This window comes from Neopsephotus bourkii, unplaced genomic scaffold, assembly GCF_033783945.1.
Source record: "Neopsephotus bourkii isolate Nb327-2 ecotype Australia unplaced genomic scaffold, CSIRO-AGI_Nbou_v1 NB_1350, whole genome shotgun sequence".
NCBI lineage: Eukaryota > Metazoa > Chordata > Aves > Psittaciformes > Psittacidae > Neopsephotus > Neopsephotus bourkii.
The window spans coordinates 3,904,124-3,930,360 of NW_026901829.1; the positions used below are offsets into that span (position 1 = coordinate 3,904,124).

At 35.6% G+C, this 26,237-nt stretch overlaps 1 protein-coding gene across 1 annotated transcript in view; it reads right to left on the reverse strand.

Annotated features, from left to right (window-relative positions):
- Positions 1 to 2,571: 2,571 nt before the first annotated feature.
- The window catches only part of TMPRSS15 (transmembrane serine protease 15), a 56,908-nt gene continuing 33,242 nt past the window's right edge, over positions 2,572 to 26,237 (reverse strand). Inside the window, exons 18-28 of the mRNA XM_061366716.1 lie at positions 24,877 to 25,002; positions 24,275 to 24,406; positions 21,772 to 21,882; positions 19,180 to 19,312; positions 13,346 to 13,441; positions 9,444 to 9,493; positions 8,844 to 9,018; positions 6,085 to 6,266; positions 5,745 to 5,840; positions 4,746 to 4,885; positions 2,572 to 3,038 (exon numbers count right to left, since the gene is read on the reverse strand). Coding sequence (XP_061222700.1) covers positions 2,883 to 3,038; positions 4,746 to 4,885; positions 5,745 to 5,840; positions 6,085 to 6,266; positions 8,844 to 9,018; positions 9,444 to 9,493; positions 13,346 to 13,441; positions 19,180 to 19,312; positions 21,772 to 21,882; positions 24,275 to 24,406; positions 24,877 to 25,002 — 1,397 coding nt within the window. The 3' untranslated portion in view covers positions 2,572 to 2,882. The remainder of the gene's footprint in view (positions 3,039 to 4,745; positions 4,886 to 5,744; positions 5,841 to 6,084; positions 6,267 to 8,843; positions 9,019 to 9,443; positions 9,494 to 13,345; positions 13,442 to 19,179; positions 19,313 to 21,771; positions 21,883 to 24,274; positions 24,407 to 24,876; positions 25,003 to 26,237) is intronic.

The following is a 26,237-nucleotide window of genomic DNA, read 5'->3' on the forward strand; positions in this document are numbered from 1 at the left end:
GACACTGGGTGGAAGTTGGGGAGAGACAAACAGAAGCAAAACTGTATTGCTGTTTGGATTGCCTAAGCTGTACTAGCTGATGCTGATCACAGCTTTGACTTCAGAGACAAATGTGTATCAATTTCTCTGCGTAAAGAAAAAAAAAAAAAGTAAAGCTCAATGCCAGTAAGACTAATGGTATTCATGCTATTGCTGAAGTGCTTTTGGAAGCATTTTAAAGTTACTGTTATGCCCTGTTTTAACTTGCTTTTTGAAGAAGCTGTCTTCTGTATTCAGTTTAAGTATTGCTATTACTACTTCAAGTATTCTGTAGTTTTTCCAATCACTCACAACTTCTTTGCTCAGTCCCCTACTTCAATTTCTTTTGTAGTGATTGTAAATAGAGAGAAAATACTATGATTCTGTACCAAGATCAGAACTGGTTTTATATCTATTTATTTATTTTTTAAGTGTTGCTTAAGTCAAGTGAGGACAAGAGATTCATCTTTCCTGGGAACATTTGTGGTAAAAAACTTAGCTCTTTTTTATGGTCTTGAAGGATTAACTCCCTTTAACACATTCCCTTCTCTGAATCTCTTCCAAATGACAGCAGTAGGTGAGGCAAGGAACAGAAGGATGAACAGTAAACCATAGCTAGTCCTCAGATGGGTGGCATGGCTTCACTCTGGTATTTTACAAACTTTATACTCCCACCACCCCTATTTTCTCATGGGAAGAGAATTTTTATTATTTTTCTATTTTGCAAGAATCATTTGAGAGAGCAACTTGATTCCTTCTTTAATCTTTTAACCTTTTTGGGTGCAAGCAAGTGTAAGTCAGTATCAAGCTTCTGATCTCTCTTTCAAAGCATTTTGGAAGAGCGACTGGAAAATAATCCATGCAGCCCACATGTTCCAAACCAGTAATGACTGGTTTCTCCGCAAGTTAATGTGCAAGCCACTGAAGTCATGGATGTTGAACGAAGGCTAGAATGTGGTTGTTATGTTATTTTTATATAGACATAAGTTAGATGAAATAAAAAAAATATTTTTAGTCATACTAGTCTATATTACATACAAATTTCTATGCCAGTTTATAATAAGAAATTTTTTATTCTGATGGGATGATTTATTAATGTAAACCTCAGAATACATTTATGCTTTGCATTTTCCGAACCAAAAATATGTGCATATAGAAATATATTACTGTTGGAAAGGACCTTAAGATCATCTTGTTCCAACCTCCCTGCCATGGGTAGGAGCACCTCACCAAATCAATTTACACTGGTGGCAAAATGCACTTGATTTTCAGTGGCTCTTTTCAAGTGAAGGAGAGTAACAGGAGAAGCAATAGTCCACCATGAAACCTAGGATTAACAGCTTTGACATTTTAATGTTAAAAGCTGCATTGTTTATATGCAAAAAGGTGTCTAAAATACCTTTTATTTTCTTTCTGGCTTAATTACAGCTGTCTGTCTTCCTTGTGGTCACAGATGTGTTGATAAACATTTTGGTTTGGGCCTAGTCCTCTAACGCTTATGAAGACCTGAAAACAGTTTGGGACTTGTTATTTATTTTATCAATGACTGCCAACCTGTGTTTGTAAGCTAGCCTTTTGTTCCAAGCACTTCATATCTGCATTTAGTGTTGTAAGCACCAAGTGTGGGAGCTCCTTAAAAAATCATACATCTATGTGTGTATCTGTACTTATATATACACAATGAGTTAGAATGCATTTTGTATTTTCATGTAGTACTTTGGAATTAATATATTAAATATCCTACACTAGTCTAAACCAGAAATAAATGAAATGCATCATATTACACAAACATTAAAACATGATTGCATTTAAGGCATTTCAACAAATAGATGTTTATATTTTAATAGAAACCTACTTAGAAAAGAGCTCAAGAAGATGAAGTCAACCATCATATTCTTTCCTTTTCGGAATGTTGTAATGGGCTATCATGATAGTTTTTAAACAAAGCACGAACTCAGTATTTAAAGTCGCCAGTACAGAGAAGCATATTGAAGGAACTCTATTACCTTTTATTCACTAGAAATAGCTGGTACTCATTATTGTCAGATGTTTTTAAAAGACATTACTGTTTGTAAGAGGATGTTGTAGTATTGCGAGTCTCTGCTTGGATGTACACAAGTGCATATCTATAAATGCTTGACTAATTGCCAAAGCACTTTCCTAAAAAGAAAACTAAAAAGCTATGTTCAATCCTTATTTAACTCTTATTAATTCCAACACATTACACAAGAGAGAACTTTTGGCTTACATTCAATTTATTCATTAGAAAGCAGCATGATATATGATCAGTCTTTGTGCAAAATCCATAAATCTCATTCCAGAGCTTTTTGTAATAGACAAAACAAGAAATTCCAGGAGCCCAGTTTAAACAGATAACATACCTTTGTTTTGATGAGTGGTGAGATTACTGAGAAGAGTTGACTATTCATTGGAATGGAAATATACATTGAAAAATACAGTGTAAAACATAAAAACGTGTATTGTTTGGCCTGGAATTAACAATCTAGACCATTTTTCAAAAAAGCATTTGCAATTTACAAACTTCTTTTATTTTACTGCCCATGGTTTGTAAAGCCCTTCACTGTGCATTTAATACACTCATGTTCAAAGAAACCGTTTCCTCCTGGTCTCATAGAAAAAGTAAAATGATAAAACTGTTTGTTAACAAAATCATAGCATCTGTTTTGGAATATTACTCTCAATTGGTAATGGAGTTCTCAATTAGTAATGTTTTCCTCCCTGAAATTTAAATATTTATTCAGTTTCTCTAATTGTGAGGTTGAAATGCCTGTCTAGTTTACATCATTATCTAATGGCTTATTTTCAACCTTGAAGTTCTATTTTTATCATTTAATAATATCATGCTAATAGATAATGTCTTTGATCCAGTCCACAAACATGGTGACTCGAACATACACTCCTGGTCGTTTGGAAAGTGCACACTTGTAGCCAAATGATGTTACACCAACCAAAAACCATTTGTCCCTGTGTTCAAATGTCAGAGGGCCACCTGAATCTCCCTGCAATAGGAAATTCAGAAGTTAAAAGTGAACACTGAATTCTGAAGCAGAACCTGTTTATGCTGTCTTGTTTGTGTTGATCCTTAATTGTAGACATTGTATACCTGTTTGTCTTGGGCACCAGGAGCGAGATATGAATACTTGCATGTGGAAGAATTCTTGAGATAGATAATAAAATTTATTTTTTTTATTTATTTTTTTCTTATTTTTTATTTTTTTTTAAGAATATGATTTTAAGCTCTTATCAGTCTTTCAGTACAGGACTGGGTTCCAAATTATTTTTCTGCTTCTTACTTTTACATTTAGCCTTTAATCTTTCACAAAGCCTAGGTAAATGTGTAGGATTATTTTTTAATTAAACCTATTCAGCCAACATGCAGTTATATTCTTTGTCACCCCAGACTTTCTGAAACTTCAGATTTAGAGAAAAAATTGCAGTATTACCAGAATAGGAGGTGTCCTTTTCTCAAGGACATCAGCTGAACTTCTCAATAGTTTAACAGATGTAGCATTGCAATTGAATGTGGAAGACCAAATTTGATTCATCCCAGAGCCCAAGTAGGTGATGAATCAGCCATGAGTGCCTTGTTTTGATGAGAAGGAAAGCAATGACTATATTTTTGTTGTCTATCAAGTTAGTTGGGTATTGTGTATCCAGTATTATCTCTGTCTTTTCATAGCCATGTGAATGAATCTTTATGGGAGAGTTCTGCAAAGACTTGAGCATTAAAAGACTTCTGCCCATAACTCTAGAGTGTCTGCAAATGTTCAAATGCTGTGACAGCAGCCTAAAGGCTGACGCACTAGTAGGACTTGTTCATCTTTGCTCATGGTTGAATGGTCATTGATCACAATGCCGGTCACTTCTACTCTATGTCATCTTGTGTGCCAAGCTGATTTTTTTTATTATGAGGTTCAGAAGGAAAAAAGGAAAGAGGAAAGCCACAGAGGCTGAAGGAATGGCAAGTAAATTTGGGCTTGCATACACTCCTAGACTAAACTAGCCAAAGCCACTGTACCTGATGAAGTCTTAGGTCATGAGGGCAAGGCAGTTGCAATTACATGGGAGAGTTCCTCATTAGACTTGATGAGACTCAGCCAGTCTCCATGCCATAGACTCCATATTGTTGGAAGAAAAAGTATGTGACAGCCAGCTCCGACTAAATCCTCAAAGAGAAGCAATGTGCTCTAACCAGAGCTGGAATGGGTAAAACTAGGTTCCCAGGAAGAGAACAATGCAGAAAGGCAACCTCTCCAAAATACTGTGGCATCTACCTACACAAGGTCTCCAGAGTCTACAGATTCTGGGAAAAATCATCATTGATCTCTCCCTTCATGAAGCATTTCTGAGACTTCAGTCTATTTGGTATTTGTTTCTCTGTACTCTGCTTTTCCTTAAGCATGTCCTTTTCTTCATGGAATTACTAAGGAGGAATTATTCAAGGCTTAGTGAAAGCTTAGTGCAGAAAATTTCCAGTCCTCGTATTTATCTCCCTCCAAGGCTGTTTATGTCAAGATGAGAAAAAATTGCTTTTTATCTTTTCAACTTTTATCCTGATAGAGTATCAAATAGGCAAAATACTGTGAATAGAAATTACATTGGTGAAAAGTGATTGTCCTGCTTTTAATGATTGGAGGATCAAGGAGCATTTTATTCAGTAATGAGGTGTGGTGTATGCTAGTATGAAATGAGTCACTTGTATTTACCTGACAAGAATCTACTCCTCCTTTGTCATATCCTGCACAGATCATATTATTAGTAATATTATATTCTGGCATCTGTTGTTGACATTTTTCATTTGAAATGAGAGGGACCTCTGCTTCTTGCAACACATCTGAAGTGGGACCTGATGAAAATACAAAGTACAGTTACCTGCTGTAATAAATATGTACATCCTGCTCAGAATTCTGATGGCTTTTTTCCTGTTCCAGTGTGCCGGGCATGCTATGGAGCACCAGGAAACTGGCTCACTGCTTATAAGCCTGTAACACAGTCACTGATTGAACAGTGCTCATTAACTGAATCTTATCTTTCACTTGTGTAATGGGACTGAATTTGGTTATAATTAAATCAGGATTACTAAAATCAATGACTATGAACTCACTGTGGGGAGTTATAAGGAATAATAAAGGGTTTAGGAGCTTGGATTATCCTTACTATTCATCATGTAACTTTGAGTATTTAAACTTTTAAAATTTTAAATGCAATTTTATTCTGAAAATGTAGAAGTGAATTCATACAATAACTGTGGAACTGAAATGGCATGTTTATTGTTTCACAGAGACTTCAAATCTGGAGTATATGATATACAAACAGAACATACATTTCACAATACAGTCAGTGTGCTTGTCTTCTGGGGAAAACTGCATATTGTCAGAAAGACTAATTTTCCTCCTCCCCCACCCAATACCTGGAAATAGGATGTATGTATTCCATGTTGAGAAAAGTTGTCATCATAAATTCTAAGGGGCTGCAATAAGGTTTTTTTCATGATTCAATTATCTTAGGTATGTATATATTTTTAAACAAGTAAGTTATAATTTATTTTGCTTTGGTGAAGAAGCAGTGGAGGGGGATAGTTCCCAAATTTTTATATGGGGGAGTATCTCTTTAAATTATTTGACTTCAGCAACCCCTGTGGAATCAGGAGCAAGCTTTCCTTCATGACTTCATGCCTATCATAATTTTCCAAGCAAATGACCCACCTTCACTCATAACAGTACCCCAGCCAGCAATGGAGCAGTTAATTCCTGGTAAAAACTGTTGATTTTTTTCTGGTAAGCAGATAGGTTGTATATAATCTGTGAATAAGAAACAAGCAATCCATTTCAACCTTTTCCCTGTAGTCAGGTTTTTATAAAGTCACATAAGAAAATGTTCATTAATTCAAACCTGCTTTCTGGGCAAGATAACCAGGAAGTACTGGACTGCCTCCAGAATGATTAGGTTGAAAAAAAATGTACTACCTCCCCATCACCCTCATGTGCTTAACACAGAGTTTTGTATAATAGAGTAAATCTGCTTTATGGGAAAAGAACAACTCACCTGTATATTGCACTTCGTATTGCAGGTGCATGAGAGCAATATCACTATCTTTTGTAGATTTCATGTAATGAGGATTTATAATTATTTGGTCAATGTTTTGAACTACTGTTGAAGGCTGTGTCATATCTGATTGGTCATACAAACCAAGAACTGCTTTCCACTGAGATGGTTTTAATTGCCTCCTAGAAGTTGCAAGGAATATTCACAATTATGAATGATTAATGAAAGTTTTGAAAAATATGTTAGGTAAAATGCTAATTTTTAACCTCATGGTAATTCATAGCATTTGCACATTTTGTCAAAATAAATAGAATGTAGCAGAAGTGCTTACAATTTTGGCATAGTAATGCTATCTTAAATATCCAGACTCTAGAAGTACATGGTCGATTTTTACGTTAGGCTTATAATGCATTATGTATGAAGAATTAATCAGACAGTAGTGCAGAGGAGGAAAATGCATTAACTAAATTACTCTGTCTTTTTAAACACTGTGAAAAATATTGCTGACTGCCCACCAGGCAATTAATATTGGTCCCAGGTAGAAAATTATTATGGAATATCCAAAGAATAGTAGGCATAAAATGTCATTAGGAATGCTGTAGCTCATAGACTCAGAAAACTGATCTTTAATTTTTTAATCTAAATAATAAAAAAGTAAAAATATGATATAATCTGCATTTTTTTTTTGCTGCAATATGAATGCTACTTTTAGGCTGCCTTTATGTTAAAGAACTTAATTGTTTGCTATTTGTTAATCAACTGGTTCATAGTTTCAAAAATATGTTTTCAGCCTGATTGTTGTACTGAATTGGTTTGACACCAAGAGGTTATCTTGTTCTAAACTACTAGTATTTAAGTTGAATGTTCAGGATTAAGTTGTGAAACTACAAGCTCCCACTTGGGAAAATGCCAGTAAAGTCAAGATGATAAAATGACATTTAAGTGAAAATAGAAAGGTGATTTAAGGGAAACAACCCCAGGTTCCAGTATAGGTTAGGGAACGACCTATTAGAGAGCAGTGTAGGGGAGAGGGACCCGGGGGGCCTAGTGCACGACAGGATGACCATGAGCCGATACTGTGCCCTTGTGGCCAAGAAGGCCAATGGCATCCTGGGGTGTATTAGAAGGGGGTGGTTAGTAGGTCGAGAGAGGTCCTCCTTCCCCTCTACTCTGCCCTGGTGAGACCTCATCTGGAATATTGTGTCCAGTTCTGGGCCCCTCAGTTCAAGAAGGACAAGGACCTGCTGGAGAGAGTGCAGCGCAGGGCAACTAAGATGATTAAGGGAATGGAGCATCTCCCTTATGAGGAAAGACTGAGGGAGCTGGGTCTCTATAGTTTGGAGAAGAGGAGATTGAGGGGTGACCTTATTAGTCAGTTCCAGTACAAACTGGAACACAAGAGGTTCCACTTAAACTTGAGAAGAAACTTCTTCTCAGTGAGGGTGACGGAACACTGGAACAGGCTGCCCAGGGAGGTTGTGGAGTCTTCTTCTCTGGAGACATTCAAAACCCGCCTGGACACGTTCCTGTGTAACCTTATCTAGGTGTTCCTGCTCCGGCAGGGGGATTGGACTAGATGATCTTCTGAGGTCCCTTCTAATCTCTAGCATACTGTGATACTGTGATATTGTGAAAAGGAAGTAAGAAGACAGGTGTGGATTTATTGTGTAAAAACTAAGAGGGGCCTGATCCTTCTCATTTCAGTGTCTTTGTGTGGAATATGTCTCTCTGGAATATAGCTCCTGTCAGCCAATGAGGCATCATTAATGTATTGGCATAGTCTCCACTGCCTTACTACTTAGTTATTTATAGTGAAAGTTCAACTGTAATTTTGAATATTAATATTTCTTTTTTTGCTATTCCATTTTCTAGGTGTCTTCCTCAGCACTTGTTTTTATTATAGATGTTATGGAAGCAAACCCTAGAAAATATTTTCATATGCATCACTTCTTACTTCTTTGAATAGTGCAAATAACACCATCTAGAGGATATCCAATATTGCCTATGGACATAAATCAAGATTCATGCACAGTAAATCTTATCAATCTGTGATAATGTACAGTAGGAACAGCCAATACTGAGTTTACCTTTCTAAGATATGATGTCATCCTTTCTATCACTGGCAGAGATTCAACTCATTAATGGAAGATCACATTAATTATGGGTTAAGTGCAAATTCTCAGTATTAATACCATATACTTAAAGTGCAATTCTTCACTGTTCAGAAAATGCTGCTTAGTTTCCACGATTCTCTGCTTTAAAGTAAGGACTAAGGGTTTACCAGAAAGTAAAGAAGCCTTTAGCTAAGCCCAAAAGTGATTCAAACCAGTAATTAAACAGTGAGCTAGTTGCTTATTTTTTATATTGGTGCAAAAAAATTATTCATAATATGATGCCTCGTTAGTGAACCTGCACACAATAAATGTTTCATTATCATTAAAATAAAAAAGACATGGTATGGATATCATGTCTGTCTCAGCTGGTTGGAAAGATTCCCTAGAGTCATTGGAGAGAAAGCAGCACTTGTGAATTTATATCCATTTCATGCTAAAGTAAACATCTAGAAGAATGCCTTAGAAAGTGTCACACCACAGTGATTTCAGTATGATCCTTTGAAAGAGTGTTTTGCTCTATACAGGATTGATCGATAGCTCAGGTCATACTTTAACCCAGCCTTACTGACAACTGTCCACCACTTGGATACTTGAATGCTGTGAGAGTATCAGAATGTGTTAGCTTCAGAGTACAATAAACATTACCCATATACACAGTGTGCTGCTGTCACCAGCCATTCATCATTGACAAGGGAAGCTCCACAAACAGGTCTGGAATTAAAATGGAGTGAAACTATCCAAGGCCAAGCCTCTCTCCTGGCATCACTTCCACCTACAATCCTTGTTCCGTAGCTCTGAGTTACCAGATATTTCCCACAAGCTAAAAATAAACAATAAAAAAGGCAGCTTTTTAGGGGGATATAGCATGTTTTATTAGACTAGCTAATATTGTTGGAAAAATTGGCTTTGTAGGATCGAAACTGCTATTCAAAAATATTGTTACTGTGGAAAAAAAAAGAGATTTTATAGCAGAAATCAAGATACAACTTTATAACTTGGATTTAGACGTGTTATTTCCTCAGACCTTCTGGATTTTTTATATGTGTTTTCAGAATAGTACCATCTCTAGTGTATACTTAACACTGTAAACAAGCAAAGACTTTAAATTTTCCTGTGTTTATATCATTACGAGTATAGCTTTTATAGTCCCTTCCCTAACCTTTCAATTCAAACTATAAACATTAGGCTTTATGGACTGAACAATTTAATTTCTATGTGAAATATTCCTGGGGTATGTCTACTTACGTTTATTGTTGCATTGCAGATGAACCACCCAGTTGTTCAAACAGAATTCTCTAGAATGAAAATGCAATTAAATCACAGATACCTGCACACCAACAAACACTATATGACTGTCAAGTATACATACATACACATTTCTATATAAATGTCTATAAGCATATATATACTTACACACTTCTCTGTATAAATACATTATCAGTATAACTGTTAAATAAATTTATCCAAAGTTTTAATTATATTATAATTATAAATACACAACATTATATATTGTACTGTATGTACATATTCCTCTTCAATGGACACTGAATTCATATATTTTACAAAAACAAAAGTAGACACCCCTTGTTTTTTAGGGAAGTGAGTCATCTGTGACAGATTCTCAATTAAATTGTAACTGTTTGTGGTATTTTTTCTGTATTTTGAGATGTTTTTAATACCTTACCACTAGAGATCAGTGTGACCAAAGAATTTAAGAGGACAGTTTGATATCATTGTATCTTTACTAAGGTTATAATGCACTGTAAAATATATAGCTGCATTTAAAAGGTTAGAAGTTATTTAGCAGAGATATAAAGCCAGAGTCAACCACAGAGTCAATCACAGATCAAAACTACTCAAGCATTTTTGATACCCGGAGGTTTTAAGATTATCTTCATAACTTGTAATGAATCTGAACACTTCAGACAGTATGTGTACTAGCAATTTAAATCTGATACACATAGAAATATATCAAAGGAAAAAAAAAGTCTGCCAATGGCTAGCTTACAATATCCATCCTTATATGATTTTTAAATAGAAAAGGGGAAGATATTATAGGTATTATATATCCCTCATTATGTTTGCTGTAAAATTTTATTATAATGTATGATGTAACCCAGCATTTTCACAATGGCATAGTGGTGCAAGAAGAACAAGTGGAAACTGTAACCACCCCCCCCACATTCGCAATTAAATCTTCGCTACAATGGCATAAGGATGAGATATGCCTCCAGCCCTGAAAGTCACAAAAAGCAATTTTTCCCTTCAAGATAGATTCATAATTTTAAACTAATTTAACAAATTACAATTTGTAGTCAAGTCTATATCGACTTCATAAGGGTATCCCTTGGTAGTAAGACAAACATCAAAGAGGACAACCAGAAATGCATAAATCCACAAGAAATCAATACAATTTTCTGCATAACATAGGAACTAAATACTTTTGACCAAGCTCCTCCCATAAACTCTAAAAGAATGGTTGGTACTGTGTATTATCTTCTTTATCTGATCCTACGTTTTGTCTTAGGTAGATGCATAAACAAACCAAAATAATATCCAATAAGTCAGATTTGTCCCCATTTCTTTTTACATGGAAACAGGGAGTCACATGTATTGAGAGTCTTTTTCCCACCACCAGTACCTACTGATTGCTTTAGTAGAAATTACTTTATGCCTCTCAGAGTGCTCTCTAAGAAGCAGCATGCTGGTCAGAAATTTGGTATAGCTGGGAAATCTGAGAGTATGATCTTCACTTAGGACTGACAAAAGCAATTATACCTCTGGAATCTGCTCACATATATCTGCAAGGAAGGATTTCTCCCTGTTACAAAACTATTCTGCCAAGGATATACATTGCCTAAGGACATGAGAGAGCAGTTTTGTTGTCTCTACCACCACAGCTTTCAAGTTTTATCATATAAGTGCCCTCCTTTAGTTCAACGATAGTTACACTTGAATAAAGACCAAAGACAATGTGAGAAATAAATTTTATAATTTAATGAATTTGGGGTTTTCTTAATTATCAGTATGTATGATATTGCTACCATTCATTACATGTACAAAAAGTATGTGAATCTCTAACAGTTTCACCCTGTAAAATGATTCCTACCAGCTGTCCAGATGAAACATGGTAGAAGATACCTATTTTTGCAACAGAAGTACATCTAAGATAAATGAACTTATTCCATTTCCTCCTGAATTAATCACTTTTTAGTGTTTAATAGATATTAACAGAAGACATCTTTAGATCATTACCACTTTTTAAGATCTCTTGTGGCAATGCTGGTTTAGCCATCCACTCAAGAGGAAAAAAATAGATTGCAATGATATTCCATTAGTTGAAAATACTTTCACCACCAGTGAGAATGATAACTTCTGTGGACAACAGGGTGACCAGGAGCCGACACTGTGCCCTTGTGGCCAATAAGGCCAATGGCATCCTGGGTTGTATTAGAAGGGGGGTGGTTAGTAGGTCGAGAGAGGTCCTCCTTCCCCTCTACTCAGCCCTGGTGAGACCTCATCTGGAATATTGTGTCCAGTTCTGGGCCCCTCAGTTTAAGAAGGACAGGGACCTGCTGGAGAGAGTCCAGCGCAGGGCAACTAAGATGATTAAGGGAGTGGAGCATCTCCCTTATGAGGAAAGACTGAGGGAGCTGGGTCTCTATAGTTTGGAGAAGAGGAGACTGAGGGGTGACCTTATTAGTGTATATAAATATATAAAGGGGGAGTGTCACGAGGATGGAGCCAGGCTCTTCTCAGTGGCAAACAATGATAGGACAAGGGGCAACGGGTACAAACTGGAACACAAGAGGTTCCACTTAAACTTGAGAAGAAACTTCTTCTCAGTGAGGGTGACAGAACACTGGAACAGGCTGCCCAGGGGGGTTGTGGAGTCTCCTTCTCTGGAGACATTCAAAACCCGCCTGGACACGTTCCTGTGTAACCTTATCTAGGTGTTCCTGCTCCGGCAGGGGGATTGGACTAGATGATCTTTTGAGGTCCCTTCCAATCTCTAACATACTGTGATACTGTGAACTGTTTAGGATTAACAGGTTATAATAAGAACATAAACTGTATCTCTTTAAAAATATTTTTTTTTACTATAGATAAAACATGGCATAGAAAATTAAGAATTCTCTCCTGCTTCGTTACTACATGGTATGTCTATAAAGGAAATGTGAAAGAACACAGACTCGTTCCATCCTCAACATGTTTTCAGCATTTTAGCAATTAGGCAGTAATTTTCTACCTCAGTGCCTTTGGTAGGATTCCAGAAAAATGTGTATAATAACCCCTCCTATAAGCAGAAAGACAGTAATTGAAGTAATTGTGTATATTTTACTTTTTAATTTGAGGATGGCAAGCCTTTCTGCTTCTGGAGGTAAATTCCAGAATTTCCTGAGAATATAATCCTGTTCAAACATTACATTTTCATTTTATCTACAAGAAACTACAAGTCTGTACGACCCTTCAGAATCACTACAGGTGTTATTTGGACTGAAAGAGATCAGAATATAATTGACAGTATGCTAAAGTTCATTTCATGACAATGATCCACATCTAAAGGTGGAGACACATTCAGAAGTCATTTATGAGTGGGACCAATTTGCCTAAATAAAGATACCTGTCTGTTAATTGCTTACCTTAGCAATCCACACGTAGTCCTAAATCCAATAACGTCAATGGAGTATAGAGTGTGACAGTATTTCAAGAAATGCCTTGATGAACCTAGTATGACAACTACTAGGTAACTATGGGCATATGCCACTCCATTTTAATTCTCCCACTATATTATATATTTATAATTTAGAGATCTCTAGATAAGAAATGTTGGGTTTTTTAAATAGCAGTATTTATTGCTTCCACATTAAATATATAAAGACTTCACATAAGGTTGTACTGACTGATAGCTAAAAATGTAGCAAGTACCTCTCTTAATTATTCAAAAAAGGAAGGGGGAAGAAAGAGTTTCCCAATGTTACACAGAATTCAGTAGTAGAAAAAGAATAAAACCTAGATATGTTTATGGTCCAGACCTCATACAGAGGATACTCTTGGATAAACTTCAGCTTGAAATCAGTGTATAAATGATTGCCACCACACTTTAAGTTGTTCTTTGTATGAGGAAGAAACCGCACTCTACCCACCTTTTTGTAAATATTAGACTGTTATTAGTTGCTTTGTCAATGTTGACAAATGGGCCATCTGCAGTGAATAATACTGTCGACGACACATTTGCATCCCTGGAAGGGAAAGACAAACATGCATATTTTTAGATATTTTTATGTGGAGGAATATTTGCAAAATTATTGCAGTACCAATTCTTACATATATGGAGCTAAAACTCAGTATGCAAAACAGAACAGAAATAGCTGAGCCTTGAAATATCACAGTTTTGGGTTTTTTTTTTGAGGGGGCAATTACATCGATACTATATATCTATGTCTAGAGAAGAAATTAAGCTGTATTTTATATAAATAAGAATCTAATGGAATAAATGCTACCTTCCTTAGAAGCTGAGTTTCAAGAGTTAAGGATTGGTTGAAATAAAATAACTGGGGAATAAGTCAAGCATACCATGTTTGCTAGTGAACAAGAAAGTTCTTCTGAAGTGGGGGGCTATTCCTTGACTATTTGTTGTTTGGAAGAACAGCCTTTGAAGAGTTCTGTGTACTATTGCTGAGATTTATTTTTTTTTTTTTTACACTTAGAACCCATACCCAGATTTATTTTATAGCACATTCAGCATCATATACTTTATGACACTGCATATGACCAGCTTGGAACATATACCCAAGAAACATTTGCTTTCTCTTGAAGAAAAGGGGGGTGTGGGGGTGTGGGGTGGGGTGTGTGTTGGGGGGGATTATAAATGCAGTCAGACTAATTTATTTTTTTTTGGGGGGAAACAGCCTATTCCCATCTGACTCTTTAGCCAAACATATCTCAGGAGCAAGAGAACCATTTGTGCAGGTTGAATACACAGAGAGTACCTGCCTACCCAGGAAGTACCTTCTCTTCAGTACATTTCATTCTCCTGTAAAGTATGAAGTCCAGAATCTGCCTGCAAATCTGCTGTGTATGAAGAGTAAGACTAGACATAGGAGAAAGGAGATGCTCAATAGCCCCGCTGTGGCATTATGGGAGCTATGTGACCCACCATACTGGAAAAGCCATTATTGCAATGTTGCTCAACCTAGAAATGACAAAGTCCACTTAATTCTGTCTCTAGATATATAGACATATATAGACAGTCTGGGCACTCTAGTCTAGTGTACAGATTTTTTTCAATGTAAAACACTAATACGTACTTCAGAGATTACCCTGGAATCTTGGGGCTCCCTGGGGAAACTTTTAAATGGTCTCGGAGAGTGGTAAAGTGACAACCCAGGTAGGTGAAGTGAAATTCTACTATAAGGAACTTTGCTGAGATCAGTCTAATCGCTGATGTATGAAAAGTGCAAATGTGTGAAAAAAGCACCAAGTTGTTTCTTGAGAATGTTAGTAAGCAGAAGCTTTTGTCAATGTAAAAAATGAACATGCTACCAGGAAAAGCTTAGCGTATGTACATTTATGAATATTGCTGGCTTATATTTTCCGTGGCACATTATACCAGGAAACCTTCCAATTCATAGCTTCCACCAGCCTAACAATACTTATGAAAATCTCTCATCTTACCTCAGCATCTTTCTTGGTCTTTTTTGCAGCAAAGACTGAGCAAACCTTTTTTCATGCTGCTTCTTTTTCTTTTTCTTTCTTTTTTTTTTTAAATTAATGCTGACATTTCTGTTCTACAGTTCGGAACTTCTCTGAGCTTTTCTGTAGCCACAGGGGCTTTATTAAGGTTTCTGAAATAAAATCTAAGCCCTTTCTTTGAGAAAACCTTTGATAATTTCATTTGGTTTCTTAGTGCGCTGAAGCCCACAATACTGGAAATCAAAATCTCTAAGCTTTATGAATGACTAAATCAACCTGCTACTCTTTAACTTATTGGAAAATGATGAGAGTTAAGCATTTCTGTAAATATAAGAAATCAAACATTTTTTTTGGAGATATTCAGTTTAGTAACAAGAATATAGTTTCCACAGCTTTTTAATTTCTGTTAATAAAAATGATCTTATAGAAATCTTGCAGGTTGTGACACAAATGGTCTTTTAAGACACTAGCCTAGGCGTTCAGGAACCCTCATTCAATTCAACATGCTCACTAGGCAAAACTTACAGAAAAAATACAGAATAGTCTTAGAAGTTTCTTGCACAGAGATATCTGTTACTAAATGTCTCAGATATGATTGGTCTTCATGTACCTAAATACTGCATGAATCACTATGATTTCATTCTTTAACAGTCTCAGATGTGTTCAGGAAAAATAAAAAGTAGCAAATGTTGGGAAAGAATCAGGTGGTGTGGTACCATGTTGAAAAAAATATACAGAATAAGGCTAGAAGTCCAACTGTCCAGCTGTCTGATAGCTACAATTCTTTTCTCTGTTAATAAAAAAAACAAAACCAACCAACAAGCAACAACAAAGCCCCACATTTCTTGTTTGAAGAAAATACAATCATGCATTTTGTAATTTACTGTTTAGTTATCAAGCTGTGGGATGTTTGCAGCAGTGTTTCAGTTTCCCCTGCTGATTTTCTGACAGTAAAAGAAACAATGAAGAATAGTAGCAAGTTACAAATAATGAACACTTTCTTTTGCATTAAAGTTTTTTTTCCACAAAGATTCATATGAAGAGCTGCTGTTTTCTAAATGCTTGAATGCACCCAATTTTTTATGAAAATTTGCAAATTATAAATAAAAGTAATTTCTCTATACTTTCCAGGTTTGAAATGAAGACTCTTAAACAACGGGTGTAAGCCAAGCTTGATGGCAATGTCTGATCCTAAGTGAAGCTCTGAACCTACAAATTCAAAAAGAATCATTGAGATTCCTCCTTTGGCTTTCAGGTCAAAGTACACATTATTACTTGGTGACAGCTGAAATGAAATTAAACCTGTTACCAAATTATTAGGATCTCAATGCTTACAAACACAGCCCAAACACTCTGAGTACCCGGTTCTTTCTTATATTGAGCACATGGTTCTCATTGGCTCTACAGCACAGTAAGACCATGTTATCTGTTTATTATAGAATCATAGAATTGCAGAGTAGTTAGGGTTGGAAAGGACCTTAAGATCATCTAGTTCCAACCCCCTGCCATGGGCAGTGACACCTCACACTAAACCATGCAACCCAAGACTCTGTCCAGCCTGGCCTTGAACACTGCCAGGGATGGAGCATTCACAACCTCCCTGGACAACCTATTCCAGTGCCTCACCACCCTAACAGGAAAGAATTTCCTCCTTATATCCAATCTAAACTTCCCCTGTTTAATTTTTAACCCATTACCCCTTGTCCTATCACTACAGTCCCTAATGAAAAGTCCCTCCCCAGCATCCCTATATGCCCCCTTCAAATACTGGAATTATCCTAATTTATCCATCAGCTTTATTTATTTATTTTTCTGCATAGATTTTTGGAAATCATTCTTACCACTTTCAGGCCCTATGTTTTATTCTCATCACACTGGAGAACCTGGGTCTGACAGCCAAAGACAGGATTTTCTGAGCTGCCACAAGGAGCTTAGCATGTAGCTACTACTGACAATTCATAAGTGGGGAGGATGAAAATCTAATTGACCTGGAAATCTCAAGCAAAACCTTTTATTCTAATGAACTCATTTCCTTCTCAAGAATTTTGTGAGTTCATGAAGAAAATAGACTGCAGAGTTGGGAGCAAGGCCTATACTCTCAGTCTTTGTTGGACTTTTGGATATGGCAACATTGCAAGGTCTACCCCCATTCCCAGGTACAATTCAATAAACACATGGATGGCTCTGGTTCCAGAGAGAGAAGCTTGTTTCACACCACACCAGTATAATTCTGAAAAGCTCAAGTTATTATTTTGTTGGTTCAAGGAAAAGCGATCCTAACAATACTCAGATTTTAAGTGTTGTCAGATGCACACAGTTACAAGTCTACGATGAGCAAAGGAGCTTGTTCAGGTTTCTCAAGAGCATCAATTTGTGCACCTGGCACCCCAGACTCATTAAAAATATTTGTAAATGATTTGCCTCAGCTATATTTTGTAGCTGAACACATAGGCATACCTCCAGATTTGCTTCCTGTATAGCACACACCACAAATGTGACAGTCACGTATTTGAAAAATGGAGGCAAAAGGATTCACATGTGTGATGTATTAGAATCTGTGTGGAACATTGCACTTTCTAGCCCAGCTACATAATCAGGATATACTAGAGGAGTCCTACCATTTTAGTCCTTTTCATGAATTAAACAGTAAATGAAACTAGCAAATGTATAAGCAATTGTGCAAAAGTAAATTGTCCTAGATGAGCCTTAGCTTCTTTCTTTAACAAACATGATTTTAGGTAATTATTCAGTATAGGTGCATGAGCTATACCCTACTTGAGACCTGTTATTATAAACATCCATTTAGTAATAAATATTGTGTCACAGTTATTAATAAATGTGCTGCTACAGGAGGATTCATGGAAGGCAGAAATAGCACGATGCTTACAGGGGTTTTATATAGCTGTATATATGAGAATTTTATCCCGGACTGTAGGACCAGTGACAACAGTAGCACTCAGGATATGACAATATGATGCAATTTCAGTTTAAAAATACTTTCTCTTGACAATCAAAATATGTAATAAACTGAGAAACTGAATTAAAAAGAAGTAACTAGGAAACTTAATAGGAATGGGTTTTTTTCAATAAGTGTATCTATTTTATAGATACACACTAAAATGCATTGACACAGAATGTTATGGAGACAAAAGCATAAGTAATTTTTGAAAGGTAATAAAAGTACCATAGGAGACAAAGTTCACTGAAGCCTATCAAATATAAAAATAGAAAGGAAACCAGCAGACTACAAAATTACTATTGTCCAGAATTTATAGAGGGAAAAGAGTTAGGCAGGGGGGAGAAAGAATTAGAGGAAGAAAGCTACTGGCCACTGTGAAGGACAATGTGTTGACTAGAACATTTAGTCATTAGTTCTTATATGCGTGTGTAAATGAGATCACAATGTACATAAATTACAACCGGGATTTGTGTATGCGGGTATCTGATATTTACATTAATGCAGTACCTACCCAAAGGGAATAATCTAAAACAACGAGTCAGCACACATTCATCTAATGATTAAAGTATTTTCAAATAGCACTTGGATATTTTTCTGAGTCCTAATTCTGTGATTTCTACAATTAATTTATCAGAAGGGAATTTGCAGGCATCCTACTTTGGACAGAGCCCAGCAAAATGAATTGCAAGCTTAGAATTTAATTTGATTATTACTTGGATGAGTGACATTCCCTAAAAACGTCAGCACTGGCAGAAAGCTATTTATTATTCAGTGAACGGCAGTGAATTTTCAGTTATATACTTCCGTCCTCCATTGAAATATACCTCAAGAGAAATACAGTTTGCTCTCCCAATAGCTCATGTCTAACGATAGTTATGAAACGTATTTGGAACCCAGTAGCAGAATACCCAAGTGATTATCTTGAATTTACTTAAAATGAATATTAATATGATGGCAGAACAGCCAAGGCTGCTGCTTACTCCAGCTTTACTCTTGAGTCATTCTCATACACGTGAAGACGAAAATGATGATGTAAAGTGCAAAAGACTAATATCTCCACATTAGTCTCACAGTGTTTTCCAGCATATATCCTCATGCCTAATCTGCCATATTCAGAGTCATCAATCTTTTAATGAATGCCATCAAAATAGGGTTTGCAATAGTTATGAAGTTGTTAGCATACCAAGCAGATCACTTACTACAGAAAAATATACTTGCCCTTTTCTTGAATGGTAAAGACACCAGTAAAATGATGAAGAAAACACCAATATGCAGAGTAAACAAATTTGCAAATAAGTTACAAAGACAATGAATATTTTCACTCACCCGAATCCCAGAAGCTGGCAAACACTATCTGAAATCATTTCATTCCAACCATCTGCACATGTCAGGTACCATGTCTTCCCAATCCTGGCCTGTACCAGCCCTTCAGTGCTTAGAGAACCATTAAACAATCTCACTGTAGACCAAAATGGACAGAAGCATTTTAGCTGGCTCGTAAATGACCCTCCCTCTTCACACCCCCATTGCTCCTCCTGGCCCAAGCAAGCAGAAATGTAATATAAACAGATTTAAAAAAAAAAAAAAAAGAAGAAAAAGATTAAAATACATTTCAATGGTAAGAAACCCAGCATCTCCAAGATGTTGTGTTCCCACAGGAAGGAAATGTTATTGCTATCTCCTTCTATATTTCTGCCACAGGAGGGTTTCACACCCTGCATTTTGCAAATGCCTGACAAATAGACAATAAACAGTATATTTTCCATCAACTCTAACCAATGTTTTTTCTTAGCTATCACTATGTAATTTTCAGATACTGTGTGAAGCTCTAACTACACGATGCTTAGTGAAACTGATTGGAAATGAGGTTACAACCAGAGCTGACAGAAAAATTAGATTTTCCAGTTCCAATTGCTTTGAGAATATTCACTGTTTTCATTGAAGCTTTAGTTAAAACACACTCACACACACAAACAATAAAAGTTCCCTGAAAACCATTTGTTAAATGTCAGTTGTCCAGAAAACCTTTTGCCATCAAAATATTTCAACAAAAATGTGAAGCATATCCACTACAGTAAAAAAAAAAAACAACAACAAAAAAAAGATTGTTAGGAATACCTCTTTGACATCCACAGTGCATGAATGAAAGAGCTGATAGTGATTAATCAATGGTAACCCTCAGTCATAAGAAATTTTTTGAGCAGTCTTGAAAAATTTCAAAATCTCCACATTACAAGAATTCTCCAAATTTCTTTTGACACCCCTTCTCTCTTCTTCTGCTTGAACTATAATTCCTTTTCTCCTCATCAGATCCATATTCTTCTCCAAATACATTGTTAGTAAGGAGTAAGAGAATTATTTAGCACTCAACAACTGCTTCATTCAAGTGCCATATATTCTGAGAATTTTGCAAGGGAAAAGTTATAATTTTCTTTGCAGTTCCTGAGAAGTTTCAGAAGTTTTAGAATTTGAAAACATCAGCTTATCTAGTTCAAATTGTCACTTCTCATAAGAAATTGAAATTGGATCAAGAAAAATGAGCAAGACTTTTGGACACTGAAGAGATTCGATGTGAAGATGTCTAACTGAATTTTTATTTTATTTTAAGGCTTAAATTGATTCAGCCAGAGTTTGAATTAAAGGAGACTTTGGAAACAATTCTCCCAGTTCTTTAATGTGAGGTAATTTGTTATGAAGTAACAGACAATCTATGGCAAAATAAATCTTTGGGAATATGTACATCATGTTAGTTTGGGTGATGGTTACCTTATTCATCTCTTCTTTAGCAATGACTGGAAAAAAAACATTCAAGTCTTCTTTGCTTAAGAAGCAGCTGAAGTCAATTTTATTTCATGCATTTTAAAGGAAGACTATCTTTGCAACAAAATAGCTAATTGCTCTATTGTGAAGAGTGAATCTGTGCCTTTGGACATACACATATGTGTACATATATTTATATAGGTCATATACAGAAATATATGAGGTTTTATATATATATATAATTTTTGCATATGCATTTATATATGCATGTAAAAGATGTTTAAATCAATGAGAATTGTCAGCATACATCCAAGGATCTATCTGGTCCCTAGCAGTCCTCTTTGAAACAAGGGAAGATGATGCTGTACTAAGCTAAAAAGCCCACTTACTGCTTCATAATAAATTGCCAGAACCACCACATTGTCAGAAACATCAATATAAATTTCTGTGCTAGGCCCAACATGCTTTTAATGTCAGTTTTACATTTAACTTACTGTGGAGAGAATGCTATTTCCATGTAATGTGATATGAGGTCACATACTTATTGTACACCTACATTTTGGAAGTAACAGTTTTACACAGGGATTAAGCAGCATCATCCATTTGTCTGCTTGTAGCAACATGCACACCTACAATGGATGGTGCTTTTGCAGCTGTACCATCCTTTCATCCTACGTCAGTGTTTCCACAAGATGAAGTCTATGCAGGCTGGAGGGTGCCATGCGCTGTAGTTTGGCTTCACACTCACAAGACTGTCTGGGAATTTCCATCAAGAAATAGAACTTCACTGCAGAATTTATACTGCTTTGAAACTCAAATTAATTACAGCAAAAAGTGATAGAATTTGGGAATAAAAATGGATACAGGAGGAAAACATGTAATGAGTTTTCATCTCATTTTGGGATGTTATAAGCAGACACGGTTTTAAGGACAGAGAACTTCCTACCTCTTCCAGATATCTTCATCAGCTTATATACACTCTCTCAGAAAAGCAACCTTATTTTTTTGGTCCAACAAAGTCAATGAGCTACTACTGCGTAAACTGGCATGGTCTGCATGCAGCTGCAGTAGTTTACACTTTCTGAGGTTTTGTGGATGTTTTCCTGCATAATTCCTGCTAAATACACATGCACTCCTTCTCTTTGAAAGAAACCTTACTGCACTTTGCTTCATCAGAGCCATCTTCACACTGAGGTAGGTTGTCACAAAGGTTATGAAATGGTATGCAATCCCCACTGCCACACTGATGCTCGTCAATTGCACAAGCTCCTGAAGGAAAACAGGAAAGGAAATTTAATTGGTAATTGCAAAAAAGGTTGATGTTCATTGGAGATCATACAGTTCACCTGAAAGAAAAGTCGAGTACACAGAACCTTTGGTTTCCTTTCTTATCCATTCCTTTTTCAAAATAAAGATTATTTTGAGATAAATAGAAGCTAATTAAGAGTAGACTCTATTGCATTATACTTTGTAGCATCTGGTTTAGTTAATATTGCTCCATTAGTAATGTTCTGTTACATGTAATACATTTTGGAGGGATGAGAAAAATCAAATCCTGGCCAAATCTTGTCAAAAGTGACAAATGGTTTCAAGTTTCAGATGTTGAGTACTTTCACTAAGGTTCTGAGACCTTAAAGTATGTTAATTCAAACATACAAGAGGCATTGAAACCAAGTATCTCCTTTCAGAACTTGCCTGGGAAGAAAGGTGGAAAAGACAAAAGTAACAGGAATGAATGAGAAAAGCATTCACATAAGTAGGATTAAGCTACTTCAGTATCAGTTATGTAACAAAAGCAGATCAAACAGAGAGTAAAAATAAAGTTAATTTTTTTTCCAAGGCCAAAGTGTATTTTTAATGGCTCCATTGCATACATTTACAGGAAATCACAGAGTCATAAACTTAAATTCTGTAGAAAAAATTGTTTATTCTCTTTATTTTCCTTCCTGGACTTACTAACTGAAACATTTAAACATCTAGAAATCTCATTTAGAGCAAGGTAATTGTTTTGCTTCTGAATTTTTAGTATCAATCTAAAATGATTCATTCATCAGACAGTATGGCCTATTGTACAATATGGAAGCAAAATGATATGGTTATAAAAGGCCTTAACCAGAATTTTCACAATATCAGTGGTCATAACTGACGCCAGATTTTCTGTAGAATTTATTGGTCAGGGTTTTTTATTATATTCCATACATTCCAAAACTATTAATGTTCAAATTATGCTTCCTTTTTAAAAATCAATATTTCATAGAAAATTAAAATATGAGGAAAAATCTGCTTTTCTTTTCAAAATTACTTTATTTACTGACAATCCTTTTACCCTTGGGCCTGCATGCTAATGATAATAGTCTCTGTCCTTTGGCTGAAAAGATCATGTATAAGCATCATTCTTTTGCAAATGGAACTTCTTAATATATTTAACCAGAACTGGCAATGGCCACTTGGAGAAGTCTGCTAAGTTTAATTTTTGTTTTACAACAAAATATGGGCAAAGCTGGCTCAGCAAATATGCTGAACCACTAAAAAAAGGCATAGTGTTGGACTGTGCATATGTGATAAGAAGGCGGAATAAGAAGCAGCAAAATGGTCTTATGTCTGTATAAATCTACCTCTCAGTCTTTCACAGCAGGATTAAATGTAGTTGATTTTAAAAAGATAAATCAATAGTTAATATTTTTATTTTTAAGATTAAGAAAAATATTGCTGTTAATCCATACAAAAGATGCAGCTGGCTAAACATGCTGGGAGCCACTTGCCTTTATGATGTTTAAAGTATGAAAGAGAGTATAGATTCTTGTTGACTTTCTGTTAATGTAAACAAATGGTATTTCACACATGTCTGAATACATACTGCTTTTTCTTTCTTTTCTTTTTTTCCGTTGTCAGACTTCCATAGAGGTAATACAAAGCTTTTAAATAATTCCAACAAGATTTGGCATAGAGTTAGTGTATTTGTCCTGCTAAGCATATTGCTGTCCCATGTACTTTAGTGTTTGGCTTCATTTTGCAAGTTTTTGGAGAGCTGATTGCTGTATTACTTATATGTATGTCAAGTCTAATTGCAGTCCCCAACAAAACCTGAGACTTTTAGAAGGGGACTGGCTGGGACTAGAAACTCTGCTGTCCAAATATTTAAAAGACTAACTCTTCTCAGATCCTTCACAAGCTGAGGACCAAACTTTTGAAGGTGCAAGGAGGACTGTATTGCAAACATTAATCAGAGTTACATGTACATTTTTCTTTTCTAGTGGATGTAATTGATAATAAATATTTCACAAATGCATTTAAAAACACATTAGTGACATCCTCAAGTGAGTCACAAAGTGATCTTCTTTTCTGGGGCTTGTATACAGAACAGTTTGTATTTGCATTCTAAACATTTGAATAGCTTTTGGTCAAAATAGTGAGTCATTTTTTCACATAATATTACACAGTTTTTCATAGGATACAGACATTGGTCCAGTTACAATAAAGAAACAAAAATGTCACTTTTCATGCTAGAAAGCAAATTACAGCTGGATAGCTACCAGGCTTTTTCTCTTTAAATTTTTCATATTTCTGTTAAGGACTGAGGGTCAACTTCCACTCTCCACTTTTTCTCAAATGTCTTTGAACAGCAGTATAACCTCTTAAATACATGGGTTCATATGCTTACCTAGATGGTAACCAGTAGTAAAGTTCGCAAGAAATCCCTTCTTCGTTGTAGATTTGTCCGTAAGGAGGATTACTGTCATCTGATTTGTTGTAGAGAAGACATCTGGCCATGGGTCTTGTCCTGTATATACAGCTTTTCTCCAGGAGAACGTGGATATATTTAAGCTACTTTTGTTCTTATGTATTTCAAAATGTTTTGGGTTCAAAAGCAAGTACTACTACCCCATGTATACAGCTATTCCCCCAAACACAACTGCTATCAGACTGCAATGATCAAGCTAAACCCCAAATTTGACATAACATTATAAAAAAGTAAGGTTCATCTAAGAGATTATGCTTCTGTTTGTCCACACAAATGAGCAAGCTTATTTATGAAGAAGTTAATTTTGTTTGGATTGCATAGAAAGCTAAGTGTGTGCAAACATTTAGGAAATATGATGTCACATAGATTATGTTTTCTCAAGTTTTCCTCCTAATTTCTGAGATCCCAAAATATGAAGAAATGTTGAATAACATTAGAGAGTTAATTTCCTTTATGTTATTTCCAACAGTTTGCTCTAGCTGTCTGATTATGTTAATTTTGTATGCTATGCTGTTACTTGCCCAAAAGTAAGGACTTTGGTCCTCTGCCATCTCTGACTTCAACTACATCATAAACATTTTCCAGATCAAAAAACTGAAAATGAAGTTGAATGTTTTTTCCATTTTCAGCATTTAAGTACCACACACCTAGAAAATAATAACACACACATAAAAAATCATCTTTTCAGCTGTTGCATTTACAAATAATTCTGGTTGAAGGATTTGGGGGAAAAACACAACTGTATTAAATTATTAAGATCATCCAAGAGATATAGAAGACTAAATCTTATCTTTAAAAGCAACTTATGCTGTCAAGACCCAAAATTCTATTGACTCTCATCTCTAAAACACTTTTGAAAACTGTATTTAGGTTCTTAAGACACACCCATGCATTTTTTTACCATTCATTACAACTGTGAGTTTCCCTAAAGCAGCAAAGCTAACTCTTTTGTAACTGTGAAAATGTGACAGTCTTGTCACTGAAGATTTATTTGATAGTAAGATAATTTCTATAATCAGTCACAGAAGCCTGCCTTTCAAGTGAGATGTTGTTTTTAGAGTAGAAGTGTTTCCTTCTGTTGAGACTATGCTTTACAATATTTAATCTATGTAAGTGTGGATGCTATCAAAATCTTAAAAGAAAAGAAAAGAAAAGAAAAGAAAAGAGAAAAGAAAAGAAAAGAAAAGAAAAGAAAAGAAAAGAAAAGAAAAGAAAAGAAAAGAGAAAAGAAAAGAAAAGAAAAGAAAAGAAAAGAAAAGAAAAGAAAAGAAAAGAAAAGAAGAAAAGAAAAGAAAAGAAAAGAAAAGAAAAGAAAAGAAAAGAAAAGAAAAGAAAAGAAAAGAAAAGAAAAGAAAAGAAAAGAAAAGAAAAGAGAAAAAGAAATCAAACCCAATTGTTTTATAATCTGTTCAGGGAATGTAAAACATTTTCTCAGTAGTAGGAATCTCATTTGGGAACTTGTGAAATTAATACCTGGAAATCAGCTATAACTCAAATGAGACAGAAACACAAAATTACAACCTTTGTTATTAGCAACACAACACAGTTCTCTAGTGAAAGGTGAAGTGATAAATAATTAACATGTCATTAACAAGTAATGACAGAGTTCTGTTCCTTGTTTTATCCATCAACAGCACATAGTGTACCACCTCATAACATTTTAATTTTTGCCAGCTGTAGCTTAATCTATATCAAGTAGCATCAGTACAGTAACGATGTTTTTCTTAGAGCTTGGTTTGGGTTGAAAGGGACCTTAAAGACTATTTCCAACCCTCCCCCTGCTATGGGCAGAGATACTTTCCACCAGACCAGGTTGCTCCAGGCCCCATTCAGTCTGGTTTTGAGCACTTCAAGGGATGGGGCATCTGACAGTTCTTGGAGC